Source organism: Cupressus sempervirens, chromosome 11, assembly GCF_028749045.1.
Source record: "Cupressus sempervirens isolate cs-2001-9-10 chromosome 11, ASM2874904v1, whole genome shotgun sequence".
Taxonomy (NCBI): Eukaryota; Viridiplantae; Streptophyta; class Pinopsida; order Cupressales; family Cupressaceae; genus Cupressus; species Cupressus sempervirens.
In genome coordinates, this window is record NC_143128.1 from 428,674,628 (window position 1) to 428,699,389 (window position 24,762).

The following is a 24,762-nucleotide window of genomic DNA, read 5'->3' on the forward strand; positions in this document are numbered from 1 at the left end:
CTTAACCAACGAACCAAATGCTGGAGATAAAGCTGTTTGCATAGCATCGGGTCTTGACTGATCAAACTTGCCTAAATAAGTTTCCAACTCCTCCAAGGTTCTTAGAAGGTCTTCTATTCGCTGAAATGGACAATCTAATTTCTTCTTTACATTGTGCATTCTTTCTTCCAAATCCTTGTCTCCTGTTAAAGCCATACTGATAATTGAATTCAATCTGAAATAACCCAATCAAGCTGGCAGGAAACTGCTTTAATACCACTGTAATGACCTTGCTCAAATCTGATCCCAAAATGTTGATAAAGGTTCAGGAAAACACTTTGCATACAAGGGTCATATGACTGATATAAAATTTCAGTTTGCTTTTATGGCTCTTTCCTTCACTTAGCATCAATAAGAATGCTTGCAAGAAGACTCTAAATTGATTAAACAATGACCTAACATGAATGTGCAACTAATTTTGGCAATATACAATGCATATATATGATCTAAACATGAGAAATGAACACCTACAGCCAACTGACATTTTTACAAACAGTTGGTATGCAAACTAACTAGCTGATAAATAATGATATTGAATTGCTCAAATGACACCAACAACTATTATCTCCTTAATTGCAATGAAATTTCTAATACAATGCTCATGAAATATGGCCAAGACTTTTGGCATTTACATGGATTACAAAAATGATAATGTTGGTATAATGCACACCTACAGCTGAAACTTGTAACACCTAAAATGCAATGCTAACAAAGGAACCTGGTTGTAGATGGCTGTAATAATTTTCTCCAATGCTCTCTTTCGGCTTTGCTTTTTTCTGTTCTGCTTTTTCATTTACTTTTTTCAAATCTACTTTTTCGCTTTGTTTTTTCAAATTACTTTTTTGAATTGCTTTTTCGGATCTGCTTTTTTGAACTGCTTTTTCAGACTGCTTTTTCAGATCTGTTTTTTCAGACTACTTTTTCGGATCTGCTTTTTAAAACTCAAACCCTCAGGTAGTCTGAGTATTTAAATTAAGCTCAACTTGAAATGGCTGAATACCACTTCCAAAGTGCAACCCTTCAGAAGGTCTTTCACTTCCTCAGTTATGCAATCTCTTGAGAGGTATTGTTCTCAAGGATTATGTTGAATATTTGCAGACCTGGATGGTGCCACAAATGCTCAAAGAGAATGGTAGTAGAATCATCAATTCTCGTCCATCCAAATGGGAGTCCAAGACCTCTATTTATCTACTTTCCTAAGAAGTTACTAAGAACTTCTAGAAACATCCTTTTCTAAGAAGTTATTAAGAACTTCTAGAAACATCCATTATAAAATCCCATTATAATGCACTTTTTATAATAAATAACTTTGTAAAATAAAAGTGCAACTCAACGTAGAATTATAACATGTAGGCCCTGTATAAGAAGTGATGATAAAATATAAATAAAATAATATCTCCAAGAGCATAATAAGCCATCCAATCCTCAAATAAACACTAGAATGACTCTCTCATCACAACCACTAGTCTACGAGAGTCCGTGATAGACTGATCTGGCATGCAAAACGATGTTAGCCAAAATGGGTACGTTACATTTGCTCAATCCAGGTTCTTTCATTTATGTTTGTAATTGCAAGAAATTCTCAGTTGCATTCAGGCAGTAAGGGTTTGTTTGTAATGTGCCATGTTGTAATGCCTTGAGATGGAAAATGCATATCATATGTAAAAGCATTGGGTTATCATTCAATGAATATATTGACACTATTTTGCATCAGTTGTTTGAGTAGATTTGTTTCACAACAATTTCCTTTATTTAGCATTTTACTTTCAGCAGTGTATTTAGTTTGCATGCCAAGTGTTTGACAAAATTACACAGTTTAGTGTTAGTGTTTATTAGTGGCCTATTTGCTAGGACCACTACAGTGTATCCATAAAATATTTTGATGAGATTCCTTTGTAATGCACTTTAATATAAAAAGTGACTTTATAAAATAAAAGGTGCAACTCAACTCAAAATTATAGTAGTTTGGCCCTGTATAACACATAAAATAAAAATATGATAAATCCCATCTCTCCAAGAGCAAATAAGATGATTCAATCCCCAAATAATCATCAAAATGACTCTCTCACCAAAATCATCTGCCTACAAGAGTCCATGATAGGCAAATTCACTGAAAAATAACATGTCACTAAAAAGGGGACATGACATCACATTAGCTTCTATTTGATGATATTATTGAGATTCTATTGTTTATTTAATAGAGGGTGCATGAAACAAGTTATAAATCCTTAAAAATCTCTATCTTTTTTGGGTTTTTTCACTTTGTTGAATCTTGTTGAGTTTTTTTGGCTAAGTCCCTGTTGGGATGGCCTTGCCAAGTCCAAGTCTGGGAACTATTTTTCAGAGTAATACATTTCAATTTTTATCACCTAAGTATTATCACTTTATGACTCAATTAACTTGTACCCCTTTGCCTAGTACAACGTTGTCTTTAAAAAGAGGCCCTTTGACTTCCAAGTTAACACTTTAGGAGGAGCAGAAATTTAATATTTTTAAGGAATAACGCCTTGAATATTTTTGTACTCCGCATGGGAGACCAAATTCATTTATTTATTTAATTCCACATGGCTTGGTTAAGAGGGTGGAACTTCTTGGGAATAATATAAAACCAATTTTGTGGAGTTCATTTCGGTGTTGTGAATTTAGATATTGTTATGATGGTGTTTTTTAATGAGTTTCTGTTTTTTCTTGATAGTTTATGCGAACACAAATCCTTGCAGAAAACACTCCTCTCATTGTTAACAGACATAATTTGGTGAATTACTTGGTGAGCTCAGAAAGAGATCACAACTGAGCTATAACAATGATTCATTCTTGAGGGCTTATGTGGGAGGTTGCAGAGTTCATTTCACATATGTGAGATCGTTTGCTTTTGTCCGCGCATCATCTAGACGGTTGAATGTTGCTTGAGAGGGGACATGGGTTTTCTTGAAGTGGGTGTTGCTAAGATGTTTGATTGGTTTTTTGATGCCATTATTCCCTTTTTTTCCCATTATTCCAACCGTCCATTTTTCCCATTATTCCAACCGTCCATTTGATATAAGTGGCAAGGGTTTGGAAACCCTCATTTATTGCTTTTGTTGTTGCATTTATGTTAATTTCATTTTTTCAGCTACGTGGTTTGTTAGATATATGTTTGTAATAAAGTTTCACTACTTGAAATCTCAGGTTTGATCTCTGCATGGTATTTCCAAGTTTATTACACATTAGAAACAATCTTCAATACAGTGATGGTGACAAATGCCCACTCAATCATAGAGTTGCATGCTGATTCTCTGTTTCATGATATTGTATTGAATGAGCTGGAGCGGACATCCCCTATTCATCAATTTCTTTATCCTGAAGTGCATTGCATTTGTGGGTTTCATATCACTGTGTTGATTGAGTTGGAGCGGTTCCTGTAATAATCCTGACCTGGTTATAATGCGGACAACTTTGATTTGACCAATTCTGACACAAATCATAAGTATAGTATTTTGTCAAACACTTGGTGACTAACTCCCATGGAATGAAGTTAACTTTGGGTTTAATTTGATATGAACATCAGCAAGTAGTATGGAATTCTGAAATTATTAGTTTCTTCCACAAACAATTCTGAAATTAAAACTATTTTCATTGTGATCAATACTAAACTTTTGTTCAATCATGAAGCTGCAAGGAATTACAAATATTAGAATAAGGGATGTGATTTGAAACACGATGGAGATTTCCTTTAGTCCGCGTGGCTTTTGAATGCAAGTTAACTCTGCAACAGCAAATCCTAGCTTCCCAAATTGGTGTTATCCAGCCAGCATAGTTAGGTGGCTGCCAAACTCCAGACACCGGCCTGAGAAACAATGTGCAGGCCTTTCCTTGTAGTTTTCAGCCCCTTTGAAACTGCTCACAGGCCTTGCTAATACAAACGTAAGACCCCAGCATTAAATGGCAGCCCTTAAATTTGGAATGCAGGTCTTAGAGACTGCCCACAGCGTTGGAAAGAGAGACGCCAGCCAGCAAAGAAGAATTGCAGGGCCCAAATATTGTATGACACTGCCCCAAGAGAGTAAACAACTGTCTTACAAATGCTCTACAAATTCTCCAATATAGATTGCACATGTATATTGATTCAATGCTACAACAATTCTCTGCAAACAAAGTAATTCCCTCTAGCATTAATTTCTTCCTAGGTACAGTGGGAAATAGCAGAGAAGTAATAAGAAAATCACACAACCTCTCAGGACCAATGATATTCTGCAAAGCAACAATGGTAAAAAAATAGAGATTCATCCGAATCCAAAATATAATTAAATCACTATACCTTAGTAGTGATTCAATACAATTCTCAGCATGAGCCCTTTTACTTCAACAAGGGCATAAGAATCGAACACAAAAACCGCTCACAGGCAATGAAAGAAAATAATCAGTTGGATGCCTTTCTCATAAATTGGGCTCATATTTATAACCTCATAGGCGCAAAGTTTCCCAACTGCAACTTCACTTAAGAAACTTCACCAACACAACATCATTTTATAACATTATTATAATAAAGTGTGCTATTATAATTATGAAACTTTAATAAATAATTAATAAATATGAACTCGTGCAAAAAATATTCCATTTGATGCAGGTGCCTACCAACTGCCACTGTCATCCTCTGGACTACCAAATATGACAACTACTCGAATTTGACTTACTACAAATAAAGTCCACAATTGAGACGCCCAAATCAACCTTTCAGCTTACAAGGGTCACTATAAGGAGCTGATTCAATCCACAATAGGGGTTCATCGAAAATGGGGGCGTTAAAATCCTCCCCCCTAAAATCGGTTGTCCCCAAGCAATTTGAGAGGAAAAATGTACACCACAGTCAACCTGGACCGCAAGGGTGAAATTGTGCAATATCTTTGATGGAGACAAGTGGCTCCAGTAGTACCAACACCCAAATAAGGAATACCAATGACAAAATTTGGAAATTGACTGCAAGCGTTGATGGAGGCAAGAACCCATCGGAACTCAACTCAACTGAAATACCAACTTTGTCAACACTTGATTCCCCATTGAACTGAGACTCACACCCAATTGCATTGTGGAGATGATAACAACCAAAGGTACTTCAATCAATACCACCAACTCCAATCTTTGATAATCTGTCTTAAGTGTGTCGATATTGGAAGTGGTCTAATTTGTAGTTGTCTATCCCATTTGTAGAAGATGGTGCTAACCTACCCATTAATGGATGGTATGAAATTGGAGCCAACCCCATTGACGTGAAACCAAGTTCTCTACTTGTGGGTCAAAAGAGAAGTGATGAGCACTCGTTGTAATGTAATGTCGATAGAAATTCCCAATCTCTGTCAAGGGCTTATCAGTATCAAACAGGGAATCAGGAAACGACTCCAATATCTGACTTCGAACTACTACTGGCTCGGAAGGATCTTGGGCAACCCTCTTAGCTTACCTAACCACAAAATCTTTATTGGGAAGCATTGTGGCCAAGGTCTCTACAATCTTTTCCACCAATCGTCGTATAGCACGAGAGCCTTGAATGAGAGTACCCTTAGGTTCTCTATATAAATCCTTTTGCAAATCCAAACTCTCAAATGAACACTCCATGAACGACTCAGTGTAGTAGAAATTATATGCGGAAGCTTTAACTTGCTCCCCTATGACCCACAATTGATCCCTTTGAAAATGTGGCATTGTCAACTGTCCAATGCTACTAGTTGTATGAGATAAATAAATAGACTCACTTCTAGCTGAAGGAAACAAATCAGCATGAGAGTTCGTCTCTATTGATGCTCTTACCTCCTTTCTATGTACTGCACCCATATCCTGGATGGATGTGTTTGCTAGATTGTCATGTCTATCATCCTCAATCGTGGAAGCAAACACACCACCAACCACCACAATATGCGGCTGAACTGGGGTTGGTGTGTACCAAGCATGCTCCATCGCCATGGTCACCGCATCCAACAATGACTGTGACTCTTGGAAAGTCAACTAGGTAGATTGTAATGAGTCCACAATCACCTCAAGCTCATGGGTGAGCTTAATCAATTGCTTCTCTTTCCCTAACAATGTCTTATAACAGGTGCTACCGCATTGTAGAAGGTAATCCTTGATTACAACTAACTGTGAATAATTATGTTTCATGATCCTGATAACCTCTCGAAGTGCATGAACCTCTATTAGGGAAAGACTACTATCACCAAGCTCATGTGACATAGGAGCACCCCAACCATATGCAACTAACATCTGACAAATAGTATCACAATGCTTAGGAGTTGAAGAGATGTCACTATCACTCACCTTCAGTTGACTAGTCACATGATGCTCTATAACCCTTGCCTCCTATGCAAGCTCTCTGTCTCACTCATTGTACTATGATAGGAAACTAAAGCAGAACTACTCACCACAAGATCGCTCATTGCATGTGTATTGTTGGCTCGATATTTTGCAACTGATAGTTTTGGGTAAAAATCTAGTCACAAAATAGGATGACCAGCCATAGCGTGTGAGACAGAGTCTCTCTTACCTTAAAGGGAAAGGGAAGGCTCCTCCTTCTCACCGTTCCTTGGATGAACTCAAGGTAGGCAAGAAGTCAAGAGATTTTGTAAAATGGGTGTTACCAATATCTTTTCTTCTTATCTTTCAAGAAAGAACCCACTTACTCGTGAAGTGAGTAATGGGTAGGGTGAATCTCTAATTACACTTCTATCAAGAGTTGGAAACAATGATACCAATAAATCGTCACTAACTCAAAGGTTAGCTGAAACTGTAGTAGTTTGGATAGAAGTCCAATCGTACTTCTATATGAAAAGCTTTACAATTAGGGCTCAAAGACTCCTAAAAGTAAGAATAGCTTAAGTATTTTGCGAATTAAGAAAGAAGTATAAGCTATAGGCAAAGCTTCTAAATATGTATTTCCGCAATTGCTCCTGGTCAAAGCTTCGGCTCCAATTGCTTCTTAACTCTTTTATATTCAATTCACAAGATACAATTACCAAGAACACAAGATAACATGAATCAAAGATAACTTAGATGAATTATAGACAAAGCTTATAACTCACACAAGTAACAGTCTCACTTAATCAAAGTTAAGTCTCAAATGCTCCTTTGTATTCACTTTTCTCTCAAAATAGTGTCACACAAACAAAGTTTTGCTGCCACAAGTTCTCCAGAGCTCTCTTGCATAAAGATAAAGATGATTTTTGCAATGAGGGGCACTCCTTTATATATATGCATAGGAGTTGAGAAAAAGGTGGAGGAAAAAGTGAGAGCAACTCAACCAACTTTGACCTTGTTTAACTAAAAGAGAAAATATAGGGTTACATGCAACTGCACATGCAACTCACATTACATCTTTACATGCACATGTAACTCGCATTACATGTAATTACATCTTTTCATGTAATGCATTCTCTTAGACCTACAAACATTAAAAAAAAAAAATAACAATCTTAAGGATTGTTTCTTAGTGCCTTGAATTTGACAATGATAGCACACACTGTGGGAAGATCAACAATTTCTATGGTCTTTGTTATGGCTTCGATCCTCATTGCATCTATATACATTGTTTGTACAACTTTGGAATTTGTTGCCATAGAATCTAACAAGTGTTTTGTTGAGGATTTATACAAGAAAAACTTGTTCATTGTGTGTGAACTAAAGTTTTTTAGAATCTACATCAACATTGATCTTGATTGTATATTTTGAACTTACCATTTAAACTGCAATGAGATCACCAAATTCATCAATAACATGGCATTCCATCTGTTCAAAATCACAAGTAACACCTGTTTCAACTACTTGACAATCTCCAAGGGCTGCCTGCAACTTTGTAATCAACTTCCTCAATGTTTCCTCTATGTAACGAATAAGTCCGTGAAATCTGAAAAGCATTTCATATGATGGAAAAATGTCACATGAGACCAAGGCATCTAGGTCAAATCTTGCCATTTCATCCCAATCACGGAGGATTTCCTTAAAATTATTTGCTTCTCGAGTCAAAGAAGAGATCAAGTTTTGCTCCATTTCATTCATCTGTTTGACAAGCCTAAGAACTACAAATGTCTTTGTAATAGCTCAAACTCTTTCAGAGATGATTTCCCCTATCTAAGACTTGGCGGCTTCAATCAACTTTTTTTCCTTGGATCTCTAAGACATAACAACAACACTCTGAGAAGACTATTGCCAAATGATCTTGTTTAGGTGAGAAACCTCCTGTTTCAGTTGATTTATCTTCTCCTACAACTCATGATTGCTTTTTGATACATTAGCCAATGCATCTTGAGAATCTTGTAAACAACTCAAACGTGATTGTTTCCCGATTTCAATCTTAGTAAACTTGTAATTAGGACGAGTAAGTTCTTCCGTAGTCTTGTCCACCAAGGGCTCAACAACTTCAATAAATTTGGTTTTATCTAAATCAACCAAAATCCTTGAAACAATCTTATCTTTCAAAGATTTGGATTTGGTCTTCTTAACAAGAGGAATATCCGGCAGTACAACCACTTTTCTTCTCTTTGTTGTTATTTTGCTCAACCAGGCAGGCAAACTGAATTCTTCATCTGTAGGACCAAGTATAGTGGAGACCATTGGCATTCGTCCAGATTGTATTTCTGTTGTGACTGAGCAAGATTCAGTCTGCACAGCTAAAGGCATAGGAACATGCTGAGAGGATTCTCTCATGAAATGCTCAAAATCTATCAAAGATGTATCAAGTTGGTAAACTTGACCACTTGTAGACAAGATAGGAGTTCATGGAGAAGGGTGCTGAAGTTCCCATGTTGAGCAACTGCTGGCAAAGTGCAGTGCTAATCAACTCTCCCCAAAAGATGTGTTCTTTGTTTTTCATGATTTGAAAAATGAATTTGTACATCCATGGCTCAAAATTAGTAGAATCTTTGAAACCGCAAACTTTGCTGAGTAGAATGATGAGGTCTTTGTACTCTTGTTTGAAGTTAGACCAATGAACGGTCTTTGGCCATCTTGAGAAGTTGTTCCTTTTATTGTCTAACCAGTATTGGTTGACATTTCCAATATTCACCTTTCTTCTCATTCCAGCATGCCAAAGATGATTGTTTGGTTAGATCTACACATTCTGCTTTATGTGCTACTTTGAAGATCTTCTCAATGACTTGTGGATTAAAGCTAATGACAACTTTAGTGTTAGCATCCTTGATAGTCTTTGATTTTGAACTAAAGCACCGTGCACATCCAAGAACAAAATCAGGCTCCATAGCTGCCATAGGAAATGCAAACACCAAGTGAATGTTAATTCTTTTGATGCACTTCATCTCGTGACCAACAAAAGTTTCAACTCTTTCATAATCAGCCACATTCACATGACTAGTCATTGTATCCATTACATTATCAAGAATAGATGGAACTGATGATGGAGTTGCATGAGCCAACTCTTTATTGTATTGATATTTCATGTTTCCTTTGGGTTTTGATGATGCGGGCATCTCTTGCGTTTGCGCTGCAAGACAAAAATCCCAAAACATAAACACATCATCAGAAGGAATCACCATACAATTTGATTTGTGATGAGCAACAAAGATTTGGAAACGGATTGGAGACTTTGTAGATCCAATTAAATGATTTCAAAAAGAAATCATATGCATATGCAGTGAATGAAGATGAAATGTGAACAAAATGTGGAATGTGAAATGAATTATTATGAGTGTGGAAAATGGAAGATTGAATGAAATGTAATGAAATAAAAATATGTAGAGATGGAACACATCGAAATGTGTGTGAATGAAGATTGCTGATTTTCAAACGTGACTAAGGGTTTTCATGACATTATTACATGAAGAATGAGTACATGTAAGTGCAACATGTAATAGGAGATGAAAGTGAGACGAGATGTGAATGCGAATGGAAGATGCATTTTACATGCAAGTGTGAATTGAGGATAAGGAGCAAAGTATGGAAAGATGTGGAAACATGTATTTGCTCATGAAGGCTTGAATGCATATGGAGATATGGAAATGGAAAATGAAAGGGGATAATGAACTTTATAATCATCTTTGGTGAAAAAGTGAAGTCAAAGTACATGGAAGATGAAAATGACATCTTTATGACTTTCAAAACGTGACTTTTAGTCAAAATCGGGCTTTTGAGATGCTTTTACATGTAAGGCTTTTTGTGTAATTGTGGCATGTGAGTGGATGCAAAAAGTGAGATGAGTGAAAATGGAAGCAAAAAATGGGATTACATGCATGTGTGGATCGTGAATGAGATGGAAAACATGTAATCGCATTTGTCGGGTGAGATGCGAAGTGTTGTGACATGGAAGATGGAAGTGAAATGTGATGATGCTTTCACTTGAAATGAAACAAGTACTTGGGAAAGAACTTGTAACTGGAAGTGAAATGTGATGATGCTTTCACATGAAATGAAACAACAAGTACTTGGAAAAGAACTTGTAACTTCTCCAGAGTGGAGAAAACTGGCAAGCAACTACAAAGCACAAAAACTTGAAAGAATAACGTACCTTTGAAAAGTGAGTCAAACATGTCAAGATGCAAAGCACTTTAAGACACAAATTCGAATTCGAAGATTGAGGAAAAACCAAAAACATGAAAATGAACAATTTTTTCATTTTTAAAGGAAAAATACACTTTCGATGGCATTGATTTGAAGAAGTGGCAATTATTAAGCAATAATGTGCATAAAATCAGCAAGATAAGCACAAATTAAATAGCAAGAAAAAATAATTCCACTTACATGAAGATTAAGTGCCAAAAATGAAGGAAAAAGATGCTACAATGTTGAATTTTTTTTCAAAAATACTTACTTTTTCCAGCTTTGCAAATTCGAATGGGAGGAGGCAGCAAACAAGGCGTTTTGGATGGAAGATGCCAAAACGTGCCCTATTAATGCTCTAGGATCCAACATTTTTTAGTTGGATATGCTTATGGGATGTTTTTGTAAAAAACGTTTTTCACCAAAGAGTGAGATCAAAACGTTTTGGTGTTTAAATGCCAAAACATGCACCAAGATGTAATGTAAACACGAACAGAGATCAAATCAATTCCTCTTGTAGCGAAATCCTACTGTAAAAATGATGCATTTTGAAGTTTTTTCCAAAAATGTGCCCTAGGATAGAGCTTAGAAAAACGATTTTCAGCAAGATGAATCCATTTTTTATGCTAGAAAATCCATTGCCAAGCGAAAACGACCATATTGAAGAAGGTCTCATGCAAAACCATCAAGAAAATCTCTCACAATCTCCAAAATCTGGTTCTTGGAGGCCCAATACATGTGTTCTTCCAAAATCAGACATCTTGGAGGTAAATGCATGAAAAATGGTTAAAATTGGACCTTTTAGTGCCCAAAACATGTTTTAAAATATGCAGAAGTCATAAATCGGACCTTTATAATGGATTACATATTTCAAAAACTTCCCACAAGGCAAATCATACCTTTTGGGAGGCATGACACATTTTAAAACATGCACTTGGTTTAAATCGGACCCTTTGGGTAGGATTGTATATTTTAAGTGAAATTTCATGTTTTTTGGTGCAATGACACTTAAAACTCACTTTTGATGTAATGACACCAAAAAGGTCCACTTTTCATAGTCTTATGCTTTTTAAGTTGAACCTTATTTGCAGTGACATGTAAAATGTCCTCTTTTGATGGATTTTACATGTAATAGTATATAAAATGTCCACTTTTGATAACATAGAGTATTTTTTTTTTTTTGATTAGTAAACGGCCAAGGCCTTGATAATTTTATTAATAAAAAATTATTTACAATACCGTAACGCTGTTCTAACAGGCATTGGTAGGAAAGAACGGGGAAGAAAACGTCCGGTCTAGCTCAGGACCATGGTCTTTTATTATTACATTATAAAAGGGGCATACCCCAATCAGATTATCAACAATAAATATTATTACAATAGAAAGATCTTATTACAAGAAATTCTAAATACAGTTGAGATCTCATTGAGGATCATTCCATCCACGTCTCTTTGCATCCTGCCATTGAAGATAAATATGCTCACCCTGCCTAGCTATCTTGTCAAACAAACCAGTTAGTAATAATACTACAATCATCTATAGAACCTGAAATCTATCTTAAATTGAATAACTAATTACTCATACCTTTTAAATTAACATTACCAATTTGTCATTATGATTGTAGTATCTTCTATCATAATCTAGAACTTGTCAATAGATTGTTAGAATTTAAACCCTTTCAGGTAATTATATTTAAATTGTGTTTGTAGAAACATTGACTTGAGGCTTATCTAAATTACTATATATAATTGTAGTACTAAGATTGAGAGGAGAAAACATTATCCTAATTTATACCTAAAATACTAGGCAATATAGTATTAAGATCTAAATACAAAACCTTAAGTGATAGAAACCGAAACTAAATTCCAGCTACCTCAAATGAAACTCATTTCATACTTGATCTGCCTAACAAAATCAGCTGACCTCTTGGACCAAAAAAAGATGTCAATAGAAAACCTAGGCTAGACAACAATAAACATCATTACTAGCAAAAATCTTAAAAATGCCTCCTTTGCCCAACTTGCCAATCTCAAATAAGAAAGAAATAAAACGAACCTAAGACCTAAACCCTTGAGTCTTTTAAATTAGGGTTTCAGATGTAGAGAGCCTTGTTTAATACAGTTAATAATCCAGTCTAAACTAGAATGCCTAGATAAGAACTACAAATCTGCTAGAAAAGACACCGAGAGCCATATTTGACAATTCAAACACATAACACCTTGGATGATCTCAAATGTATTTAGAAAAAATGATGAAATCCCGCTAAACAGCATGCATCAATTCTGAATTTATTGCTTGCAGTCACGGTGCTGATTCTTTGTTAATGCATTATCATGACTTTAGTACACATGCATGAACGAATGAACACTGAGGGGGTGTCGAGCTGAGGCCCCCATCTCGAGTTAGGAAGGAGTCCGAACCCTGCTGGACACTCCGGATGTGTAGCAGTAGGCACTTATGAGGCCCCTTCCCGGCCCGGCCGGTACTACGGGCCCTCTGCCATCCATTGCAGCAGAGCCATTCAATGAGCGAGCGCTAACTAAGCGCAGTAGTATCCCATCCTGCAGAATCACCGGCCCTATAGATAGTAGGGCGAATCGTGATGTTATTGAAGCCACGGCCCCAAGCTGTTCGCTGCGTTATCGCTTTATTGGTTGAGGGACTATAAAGAGTTTGGATAGGTCGCTGGCCGACCATTGATAGGTGGGCACTATAGTTGGGCCGCATAGGGTTCAATAGGGCTAAACCAAACGCCAACTCTCCCCCCCCCAGAGCATTGAAATACAAAATCGACCTATAATGCTAATAGCGTTTTTTACCTATCACAATCATTTGAGAAATTAAAGGAAACAAACCCATTAACAAGCATAAAGTGCTATATCTATCTTAAGGACCAGATAAAAAGAAATTGTTGACATCCATTTTAAATCGTTAATCTCTGATATAGCTATGGATCATGCCATAATTAGATCATACAATCCCTAGAAATCAGAAGATATGGGTAAAAATACATAAAAACCTTAACCATCGCAAGCGACCAAATCCACATCACTTCAAAGAGGCAAAAAGATTAACCAAACTTCTTGTATTCAACATAGTATAAACATGATATTAACTGATTTCATTTCTCCATTCGTCTAAGTCTATAAGCTTCTTAAATCAAAATCACAGTTCATACAGTGAAATGTCATAACATATTGATCATTACATATATCCAACATATAAACAGCGATCTAAAAGATAACTGTCTACTCCTAGATTACTAACCCTTTCTCAAAAACAATGCAAAATTCCCAAAAGGACACTAGAGATAACGCCTTACTTCCAATACACCATGATAACTTCAAGATTATTATTAGGATTCTCCACATAGAAGTTCGGAGGGAATTTGAAATTTAGGGCATCAAGATTGTTGAAGACCACTCTCGACTGAATATATACATTGAACAACTTGAGGTAATTTGTTAACCATGCTCTGCTTTCATCCGTGATAATTCCTCTCCAACGAAGTTGAAATTGAATGCTTGCCCCATCTTGGGCCATTTACGGTAAAAGGCATAGCTCTCACGGATTACCAATGAAGGGTGACGATAAGCTATTACTAATTCAGGGGACCCCAGAGGAAGATTCATATATTTCTCTGGCATAGCAATTCAAAGTTTGTCATCTATGCTGTTGACTGCTTGCTCCAGACCCTTCATCTATATTGGATCAAATATGTTGCGGCATAGTCTGATAATGGTCACCGCCTCAACCTTTGCTCTTGCCATGCAACCAATGAAAGAGTCAATAATATCATTGTTAGTCCTCCATGTATATTGGTAATTGAAAACCCCGTCCCCAATGGCTCTGCTTATGGCAATCCTAGTCATGTCATCCATTGGATTGAGAATTCTGTTCCATCTCTCCGGTTTGACATTTCCACAGAATGTCATTGTTCGGTTTTCTGAGGCATGATAAACAGTGATGTTTGAATCCATATTCAGGGGAAGGAAATACCAAATGATAGTGATAGAAGGCGACACTCAAGAAAAGACAAAGGCAAGAGAAGGTCCTAGAAACATATTCTGCCGTGACGACATGAAATGATGTCATCCGCAAAATCTAAGCACAAGCTGGCCTTAATTGCTTCATGATGAAAAGGTCACAGGTAAAAGGCTAAACCAACAGAGAAGATAGGGACGAATAAATGGCCCATCCCATTTCATGATGAGTAACAAGCAGACTAAGAATCGGATAAAATATCACTACTAAAGATAGAATAGAATATAATGATTAGAAACTTCAAAAAAGAGCCATAGTAAATAGATAGAAGATCAATAAAGAAAGGTATTAAATATTATAATAGGAGAATATATATATATATATATATATATATATATATATATATATATATATATATATATATAAATATGTATTTGAATATAAATGTTTATAAATACGTATGAGGATGGATCTTGAGGATCAATTATGCTAAGTGGCCATAATTAGCACGGAATAGTTGATATATCTTTGATAATCAATGAATTGACCCCATCCACCGCCAAATTTGCTAAATGATCTGCTTTCTGATTACCTTCTCGGAAAATATGACAGATCCTGCTATCTGCAAACTTATCTAGAAGAATGAGAACTTCTTCTAACTTAAAATTAAGTACCCAATTAGGGGTTATTCGTTTTCTAATTGCATTTAAGATAATCTGTGAGTCTCCTTGTTTGATAACTTTTGATAAAGTTAACTTATGACACAATTGTAGTCCTTTGTTCAAAGCCTCTAATTCATTCAGATCGTTGGAAGTTGGTTCAATAGGCATGGCTTTTTTGGCTATCCAATGACCTGAATCATTATTAATGATGCAACCAATACCTGCTGTTCTTGGGTTATCTCTAGCAGCACTGTCAAAATTGAGTTTAGCCCATCCTTTTGGTAGAGGACCCCATTTGCATTTTTCTCTTGCCTCCTTACTATTCTTCACATAGAACAGAGGAGGATTAATCAATTTAGACCAATGCTTCTTCATTTGCCCATCCCAAATAGAGAAGAAACCTTCTTCTTTCCGAGCATTCCTAAGATGTGAATTAGTTGTTTCCACTATGCTAGCTTCCATTTTTATTATTAACTCTTCAGGTTTCAATTCTAAGTTACAGAAAATATGTTGATTCTTTTCCTTCCAAATTTCCCATACTAGTATGGAAGGGCAAATGTTCCATAATTTATTATAAATGCCCTTGGCCAGGTTAGTAGGCCATCCCTTGAGGAGTTCAGAAAAGGATTTCGAGAAAGGCGTTGACCACCCCAACATGTGCCTAAGCCATTCCCAGCATCTTTGGGAAAAAGGGCAGTTAAATAAAATATGATTAGTGTCTTCGCTATTTTGTTTACATAAAACACATCTAGATGGATCTTGAAAACCAAGTTTACGTAACTTGTCCATGGTCAAAATTCTATTTTGGTAAGCCAACCATAAAAAGAATCCCGCTTTTGTAAGGCATGTAGAATCCCAACAGAGTTTTAGTGGAATATCCACTTTGTCCCATTTTTGCGAATCTAATAGTGCCCTATATCCATTTTTCACGCTATACTTCCTATCATTTGAGGCTGCCCAAATAAGTTCATCTTTCTTCTCTGATTGGTTAATCCTCCTATCTTCTAATAGTTTATCATAATCTTTAATTGTCTGAGCATCCGCACCCATACCATCCAGAGATTTCCACACCCATTTAGATTCACCTTCTGCATGAACCACCGCTTTGTAGTCATAGACTTTATTTCCCCATAGATTAATTAATTTATCTTTGAGATCCTTAGGGATAGAGCTATGTTGTAAAGGGGGGTGTGCATCGCAAGAATCCTCCTAGAAAAAGGCCTCATTGCCCTTGCCTACATCCCAAGTCAAATACTTACAAACCAAATGACTTTATCATAAAGTTCGAGCTCTCAAAACCTCTAGGTGGGTTTTTTATCCTAAAAATCGATAGGGGCACATTGAGATATTTATTGTAGAGGATCTTAGCCCATTTGTGCTCTTTTTCCTTATAGATACACCAAATTAGTTTTGCACCTAGGGCTTCATTCTGCCATTGTAAATTCTTGATCCCTAGCCCACCCAAATCTTTAGGTTTACAAATGTTCTCCCATTTTATGAGCGCTAGTTTTTTATCTTTTTTGATAACTTAAAGTTATTTAACAAACATATATCAATTTAAATTCATTAAAATGTTACTTCAATTGGACATAATCCATATTTATATATCATATTAAAAATATAATACATAAATATAATTTAAAAGTAACATTTAAATGAGTATTTGATTTATATATGAAAAATTAAAGTGAAACTATATAGTTTATATAGTCACTTTAAGTAAAAATATAAAGTAACTCAACTTAAAATTATAACATAAAGTGCACTATAGTTACTTGTAAGTGAAAATTTAATGATAAAATAATTTGAAAACATAAGATAAAGTGAATTTAAGTTATATTTTTCAAAAAGTGAACATCAAATTAAAAATATAACATGATATTTTTAATTCGTGTTGTTGCATCAAAAAGGTTCACTTTTGAGGCACTAAAACGAGCAATTGCATAAGCAAAACCAAATGATGAAAAACCAACAAACGCAAACTCAAAGGCAAAGAAAATGACGATGAAGGCTTCAAAAATCAAGCAAAGACTTGACAAAAAGCAAAACGAAAAAGACTTGACGAAAGCCTTCAGTAAAACAATTTTATATATGAATTGGAGTTGATTGATAGATCAACATTGAGCAATTGAATACCAAATTAAACTTAGAGATGCGCAAAACTAGCTTGAAAAAGTTTCGTCCTGTTACCAACATTTTATGGTGACAAAATGCAAGACAATAGCTGGCTCTGTCTGTAGAATGTTACTCGTTTGTTCTTGGAAGTGAAGAGTGACATAGAATCCAATTCTCTAAGTGCCTTTATCCACTCCATTGGGTAATAGAGTCAGGCAACAAAAGAAAACTAAAACTAAACTACGACTCAAAAATGAAAACCATGTAAAAGGGGTACTTATCTAATAATTATTGAAAGTAATGTTTCAGATGCTGTCCACTGTAGGGCAGTGGCATTGCGATATGCAAGCTAGAATTTTTTTCGCTGGCAATTTGATGAATTGTAAAAGGACCTTGCCAAAGAGAATCAAATTTTCCATGCATTCCTTTTTGTTCTCGCCTCTTATCCCAGAGTAGAACAAGATCACAATTTGAAATTCTCGATACTTAGCCTTTTTGTCAAAAAGAAGTTTTACTTGTTGTTGATGAGCAGAAAGCATGTCAATCACTTCTTTTCTTGGTTCCTCCAACTGTTGAAGAAACATAATCCTCTTATCTAGTGCATCTGAATAAGTTTCATCTTCGATGGCGGGTACCAACCTGAGAGTGGTAAGCTCTAAAGTTATTGGAATCTTAGCATTAATCTTGTATAGCAATTGAAAAGGTGACATTCCAATTGGTCGCTTCGGAGTAATCCGATACGCCCACAAAGCATCAAACAAAGCCTTATGCCAGGTTCTTTGATTTGAATCAACCAACTTCTTTATGATATTCACCAAATTTTTGTTGCTTGATTTTGCTTGACCATTACCTTGTGGGTAAAAATTAGATGCATGTGCCCAAATAATCCTGTGATTGAAACAAAATTCATTGACCTCCTTGGAAGAGAAAGCAATTGCATTGTCTGCGACAATCTTATTTGGAACACCAAAACTTGAAATGATGTTTTGCTTTAGAAATTCATAAATTATCTTAGATGTAGATCCTTTCACAGGAATGGCTTCAACCCACTTGGTGAAATAATTCGTTGCTGCCAAGATATGAGTATGATCCTTTCTTGAAGGTGGATTAATAGTACCAATAAAATCAATTCACCATTGTTGAAATGGCTCATCGATCACAACTGGCTTCAACGGAAGGGCAGAAAGTTTCTACTTACCAACAAATTGCTGGCATAATTCACATTTCTTTACTTGCTGATAGGCATCCTAAAAAGCATTGGCCAATAATACTGTGCTCTCAGACTCTTATGTGCAGTGACAAGTGTTGAAAACTGTCCACCACATACTTGATTATGAAAGGAATCCAAAAGTCGTATTTCCTGACTTTTATCAACACATCTAAAAAATGTTCCATCCATTGCTCGCTTGTAAAGACCATTCTCCCACAAAACAAAACTCGAAGCTTTCAACTTGAGAGTCCTCCGTTCTTTTTATGTCAAATGTGAAGGACATTCACCATAACTCAAATAGTATGCCATGTCGGAGGACCAATCATCCATAGTGCTAATGAACAGTACACTAGGAAGTAAGGAAGAATTGTCATCTTCTACTTGCAACAGTTCATTTTCAGCAATAAGCTAACAGAATCCCTTACCACAAACTAACTTTGTAGGTCATATCTCTATATCATACTCTTGAATCTTGGCTATCCAATTTCTTATTTTAGTGCAAAAAGCCTGCTAAGTTAGGATAGTCTTGACAGTAGTATCCGTAACTAGAGCAATGATATGAGAATTCAAAATGTAGAGCCTAAAATGCTTGACTGCCTTGACAACAGCATAAGGATGTTTTTCCATTTGATTATATTTCAGTTCATGAGCTTGCAGAGGGCAGGTCATGAATGAAATAGGTGATTCAATTCCTTCATTATTTGTTTGTATCAGAATAGTAGAAAAAGTATGCTTTGAAGCATAACTGTACATAATAAAGGTTTTTGTATAATCAGGGCATACCAATACAGGAGCATGTGCTATAGCGTCCTTGATCTTTGCGAATGCTTTCCTTCCTTCTTGGTTCCAATGGAAGGAAGTCTTACCTTTCATCATTTCCACAATATGATGAGTCTGTTTAGCAACATCTGGTACAAACCTCCTTAGAAAATTCACCTTTCTAAAGAAAGAATGAATGACTGTTTTACTTGATGGTAGAGATAAGCTTTGAATTTCTAGCACTCTTTCATGATCAATTTTAATACCTTCTTTAGACACGATGTGTCCTAGACGTTTTCCCTCCATTAGACCAAAAATTGACTTTTTGGTATTCAAAGACATGCCATGCTGTCTACATCTTTCTAAAACTTGTCGAAGATGAAAGAAATGATCTTGACATTTCTTGGAGTAAACAGTGAAGTCATCCAAGTATACAACAATACTGTTGTTAATCAGACCATCAAAAGCAAGATCCATTGCTCATTGAAAAGTTGCTCCACATTGACAAGACCAAAAGGCATTTGCCTATATGCAAAAGTTCCCCATGGGGTAGTAAATGTTGTCTTATACTAATCATCTTCACGAACCTCAATTTGATTGTAACCAGAAAAGCTGTCTAACATAGACAACATCTCAGAACTAGTAACAGCTTGCAAAAATTGGTCCATGACCGACAATGGATAATTATCCTTGAGAGATGCTTGATTGAGATTGCGAAAATCCACACATATGCGAATCTCTTCATTCTTCTTTCTAACAGGAACTATATTGGCTACCCAAGAGGAATGGTGAATAGGAAAAATGATCCCTCTTTCAAGCATCTTTTGAATTTTTGCTAAAATAGTACCTGAGATCTTGGGATTATATTGCCTCTACTTTTTGGCAGAAAGGAGCTACACCAAACTTCAAAGGAATGTCATGTTACACTTCTTTTGGATTGAAAGACTTGAGATCTTCATAAAAATAAGCTAGGACATCTTTGTACTCATGAAGCAGAGTAATAAACTTTTCCTTTTCTTCCTCCATGCATTAGTTGCCAATGTTAACCAGATTTGGGTCTTCTTTTGTTCCAATATTGTATTTTTGATATTGTTCCATAGATCTAGTTCTTGTCTTTTGCTGCTCTTTAATATATCTATCATGTTTGTCAAAAAGATTTTCCAATGAAACTAAATGTTTTAGAATATTATTCTCTTTAAGCTGAATAACTTCATGACCAGTTTCAGGATCTATCTCAGAGAGAACTTCATTGAATGCATGTTTGCATCCTTCAAAGTACATCTCATCAAAGTCCTCCTTTATTTCAAGAAAATTGATGATCTAAGTATCATCGTTGAACACTTGCCAGTGTTCACAATTATTTGGAATACTTGGTCGATAGACCAATCGTATTTCATATTTATTGTCTTCAAAATCCTGATGTGGAAGTAGTAGAGTGGCTGAAACAGCAAGTGCGTCAGCTCTATCATTCAGTTCTCTAGGAATCAGTGAAATATTAAAAGCATCAAACAACTTGATGTATCCCAAGCTAAATCACGGTAATGTCTAAGTCAGTCATTTCTTGCTTGATATTGACCCTTGACTTGACACACTACCAAATCGACATCTCCTTTTACATGCAAGTTCTGAATTCCTCTAGCCTCTGACATGTTTAACCGCAATATCAAGGCTTCATATTCAGCTGTGTTAATTGTGTTAGGAGACTGCAACTTATAAGACAAAGGGAAGAATTCACCATCAGGAGATATGAAAACAACTCCAGCACCGGATCCCATAGAAGCACAACTACCATCAAATTCCATAATCCAAATAGTAGTAGAACTACTTGTACTCGCGCCAGAATCGTTAAGAATGGTTCTCCCTTCAAGAGAATCAATAGAGTCACCTTCAACATGCATTTCTTCATCCTTAAAACAATCCATAGGATCATCTTCAAGAATAGCTTTTTCCTTAGGAATGACATCTTCCTCTATGACTTCAATAGCATCAGCAAATCTTTCAGTGTCTGATAATAGCGAGGAACTCTCAGAATCAATCTAGTCTTTGGCAAATTTGGACACTTCATCAACATGTAAATTGTAATTACTCATCTTGCTGATTCAAAAAGAATCTGAGCATGTGGATCATTGGACTTGACTAACATATACTTCGTTTCTCTTTCAGGGTACAACTTCTGGCTTCAGTCATATCCATATTAAGTTCTCCTCCTACATCTTTACAGAAATTGTGACCAAGTAACATACCAGAGGAGGCTGGTACATCAACAACTAAGATAGTCATTTTAATCTTTTTGTTTGGGAAAGACGCAAAGGCAAATTGGGCATCTTTGATTTGCCCTTTCAAAGGCACTTGTTTGTTCTCCATGGAATAACAACTACCAAAAGACTTAGTTAAAGTCAAACCTAAAGCATCTGCAACCTTGGCTGGCATAACATTATCTGAGGCACCAGAATATGTTTATTTGCTATGAAGAAAATATATACACTATATATACACTATGTTTATTTCTGAACATCTCAAGTTGGATTGCTTTTGTACTTGAAAAATTTCATCTCGGCATAAAAGGAAATGAATTACACTGCGTAAAATTTGATTAGCACATTTTAGTGTCTTCCTTTTAATTTTTCATTCAGTCATGAAGTTTTAAGTGTATTATCCCCAAGTAAAACTGTAGCATTTTATCTGGCCAACATTTTGCTATCCTGGATTTTGGGGATAATTTTGACCGCTTTTATCATTGCAACTCAAATGCTTAATATCTTTCGCAAGTAGCTGAGTGAAGGTAATACGTTTAGTGTTCAGTAGAAGTTTTAAGAATTATTTTAATGCAAGAACTAGAATCAATCTTCCTTGAGCTTATTAATTTTTTCATTTCTACTGGTATAGGTGACAGTTCTTCCTTCACTGGGGTCAATTTTAGTTTCCAACTTTGCAGCTTCATTTGCCGACAAATTAATCTTCAATGGAGTTGAAACAACAATTGTATGTCTCTACACTTGTTTCATTTTGCCATAGAAATAAATGTTTGATTGAAATTAAAATAAGTATCAGATGGAGCAGAGAACCAAAACCTGTAGGCTACTAAAATATTTGTGTTCTAATGAAATAGTTTTTCTTTTCGCTTATGGAATTTAACATGCCTCTTTTTAGGTTGATATGCACATACTAAAAGCTTCTATGAGTACCTTGGACTAGTACAATGCCATAAAGAGCTTACCGACTTCTAGTTTTTGTAGAATTCACGGAGGGTCCACTTTAAAAATCGTAATGCACTGAAATGGTGAAACAAGGTATCCCATCTAAAAATATATCGATATATATATTTTTAAAACTTTCACAAAGTAGAATGATTTCTGACCACCTATTTTGGTTGTCTTGCATGACTCCCAACTGACCATACTATGGAAATACAGACCAAGATGTTTATGTTTTGGGTCAATACTACTAGGGTTGAGGAGAAATCCTATGTTATTTGGTTTCCTTTAAAGAGAGAAGGTACTTGATCTCCAGTTCTTTACAAAAGATATGTGGATAATTCAGGTTATCTCTCAAGATTTGGGTTGATTTAGCCATCATGATAAGGTCTTCTGCACACAAGTATACTTTTATAACATACATAGCTAGGTAGCACTTGATAAGATGTTATCCACTCTTCCACCTAGTCAATGTATAGGTCAAATAGTGTAGAAGATAGAAGATACTATTGTTTAACCCAAATATATCCATAGTATTTTAATAACCTTTTGTGAGGACCTAATAAAATTTTCAAGAGTGAACCCTTTTTGTTCTTGACCTTTTCATTACTAGAAGAAGAAGAAATAATTCAACATTTATATAGAAAAAGAAAAGTCTTATTTACTCATTATACACGTTGAAATATCAAATTAAAATGAATGGGAATATCTATTTATGTGGTGATGACCACCTATTTTAAACTAATATATAATTGCAAGTCTATTATCTTGCCTCAACAGATTGTCTTCCTTTACCTTCCCTCCCCTAACCCACTTTGGTGGAGCACTCTGTTAAGTTCTCAATGTGATGCAGGAGCATCTTGGGTTCCTGGCAATCTTGCATCACTCTTTTGTGTTTTGTTTCTAGTATTGTTCTCCTATCTTGTTGTTTGCATGTGCGTTTCTTCGAGCTTTTAAGTATGTGCGATCTTGGTATCTTAAAGAAGACCTATTGTGGATTATTGTTCTATGTTCACACATTTTATGGTTTTGTATCCTCTGAGTTCCAATCCATTTATCTTCGGTTAGCATGTTATTCATTGGCACATTGGGTGATGTGCAGAATTCTAATTGTGCAATGTGATGGAACCCAGGTTTTTACAAAATTTGATGTCTCCTATTAAGTAATATTGAGGATTGGCTGATGGAAATATTATCGTTTACCCTACTGGATATGTGAAGAAAAAGTTGTAAGAAATAATATGAGAAGAGTATACACCAGAAAAAGCTCATATAATTCTAACAGCATATAACATGATAGTGAAAGGTTTAGGGATTTGGTCAAGATTAAAAATCTGTACAGGAGTACATAATGTATGAGAAAAGTTGCTATATATTAACAGCATTCGATTACAGTTGCAGTCCATCAAGACATATATGGCACAGGTTTAAAGGTTTTATATGCAGCAACAACCATGTAGTGATATTATGAACATAGAATGATGTTTGCATAGAAAAGTATTTGGTTAAAGAAGTCTATATCCTGAATCTTGCTCTGAATGTATGGCTGAAGATAAATATGATAAGCACTGATATTAAATTCTGTATGCTACACTCTGAACATTGGTAATGTATACTAGAAAATAATTATCACAGATCATGGATATAGAAGTATACAGATAAAGCCAGTCATATATCTTATTAATCAGAAGTAAGAGCCTAAGCGTGGTAGCATACGATATGAAGACAAGCAACAAGGGTTGTTACCATGCCTGTGACTATAAATATTTCAGGAGAAGAGATTATCAGGAATATGTAATGTGAATATTCCAATAAAATTAAAATATGGTGCTGAATGCGATCAGAGTTTGGGAAGGTGCAAATGATATACTAAGCAATGAAGTAATGTTAGGTGGCATACCTGACTGAGTATAGGAAATATTTTTTCTCATGAATATCTTTTTGGATGGCAACTTAAGGTGTATTTCTGGTGATATCAGAGATAGCAGCAACTAAGGAGACGTCATCATGCAGGTTTGCATGGTTGAAGTGGCCTCAAGTGATCACGAAAGGAGTTCATAAATACTGAATCTGTATGTAAAGCTATACAGGTAACCCCCAAATCACGAAGATGAAACAATAAGCCATTGAACACTCACGGGAGGATCAACATCCTATTTAAAGTCTCAAACAGAGGTAGTCCACAATGAATCGTGACTCAATGCCAGTGGTACCATCAAAAACATGGACTATTGAATCTGTCAAAACAAGAGCATGCGTAATGACAGAGTTTAGCAAAGGAAGC

At 35.7% G+C, this 24,762-nt stretch overlaps 1 protein-coding gene across 7 annotated transcripts in view; it reads left to right on the forward strand.

Annotated features, from left to right (window-relative positions):
• Positions 1–24,762, forward strand: part of PHT4;5 (phosphate transporter 4;5) — a 331,556-nt gene that overhangs the window by 216,327 nt on the left and 90,467 nt on the right. For 6 of the 7 annotated variants that reach the window (XM_089810737.1, XM_089810736.1, XM_089810733.1 and 3 more), the window contains one exon: positions 22,171–22,266. The exons of the other annotated variant lie outside the window; for it this stretch is intronic. In XM_089810737.1, the coding sequence (XP_089666863.1) occupies positions 22,171–22,266 (96 nt within the window). The remainder of the gene's footprint in view (positions 1–22,170; positions 22,267–24,762) is intronic. 7 annotated transcript variants of the gene reach the window in all.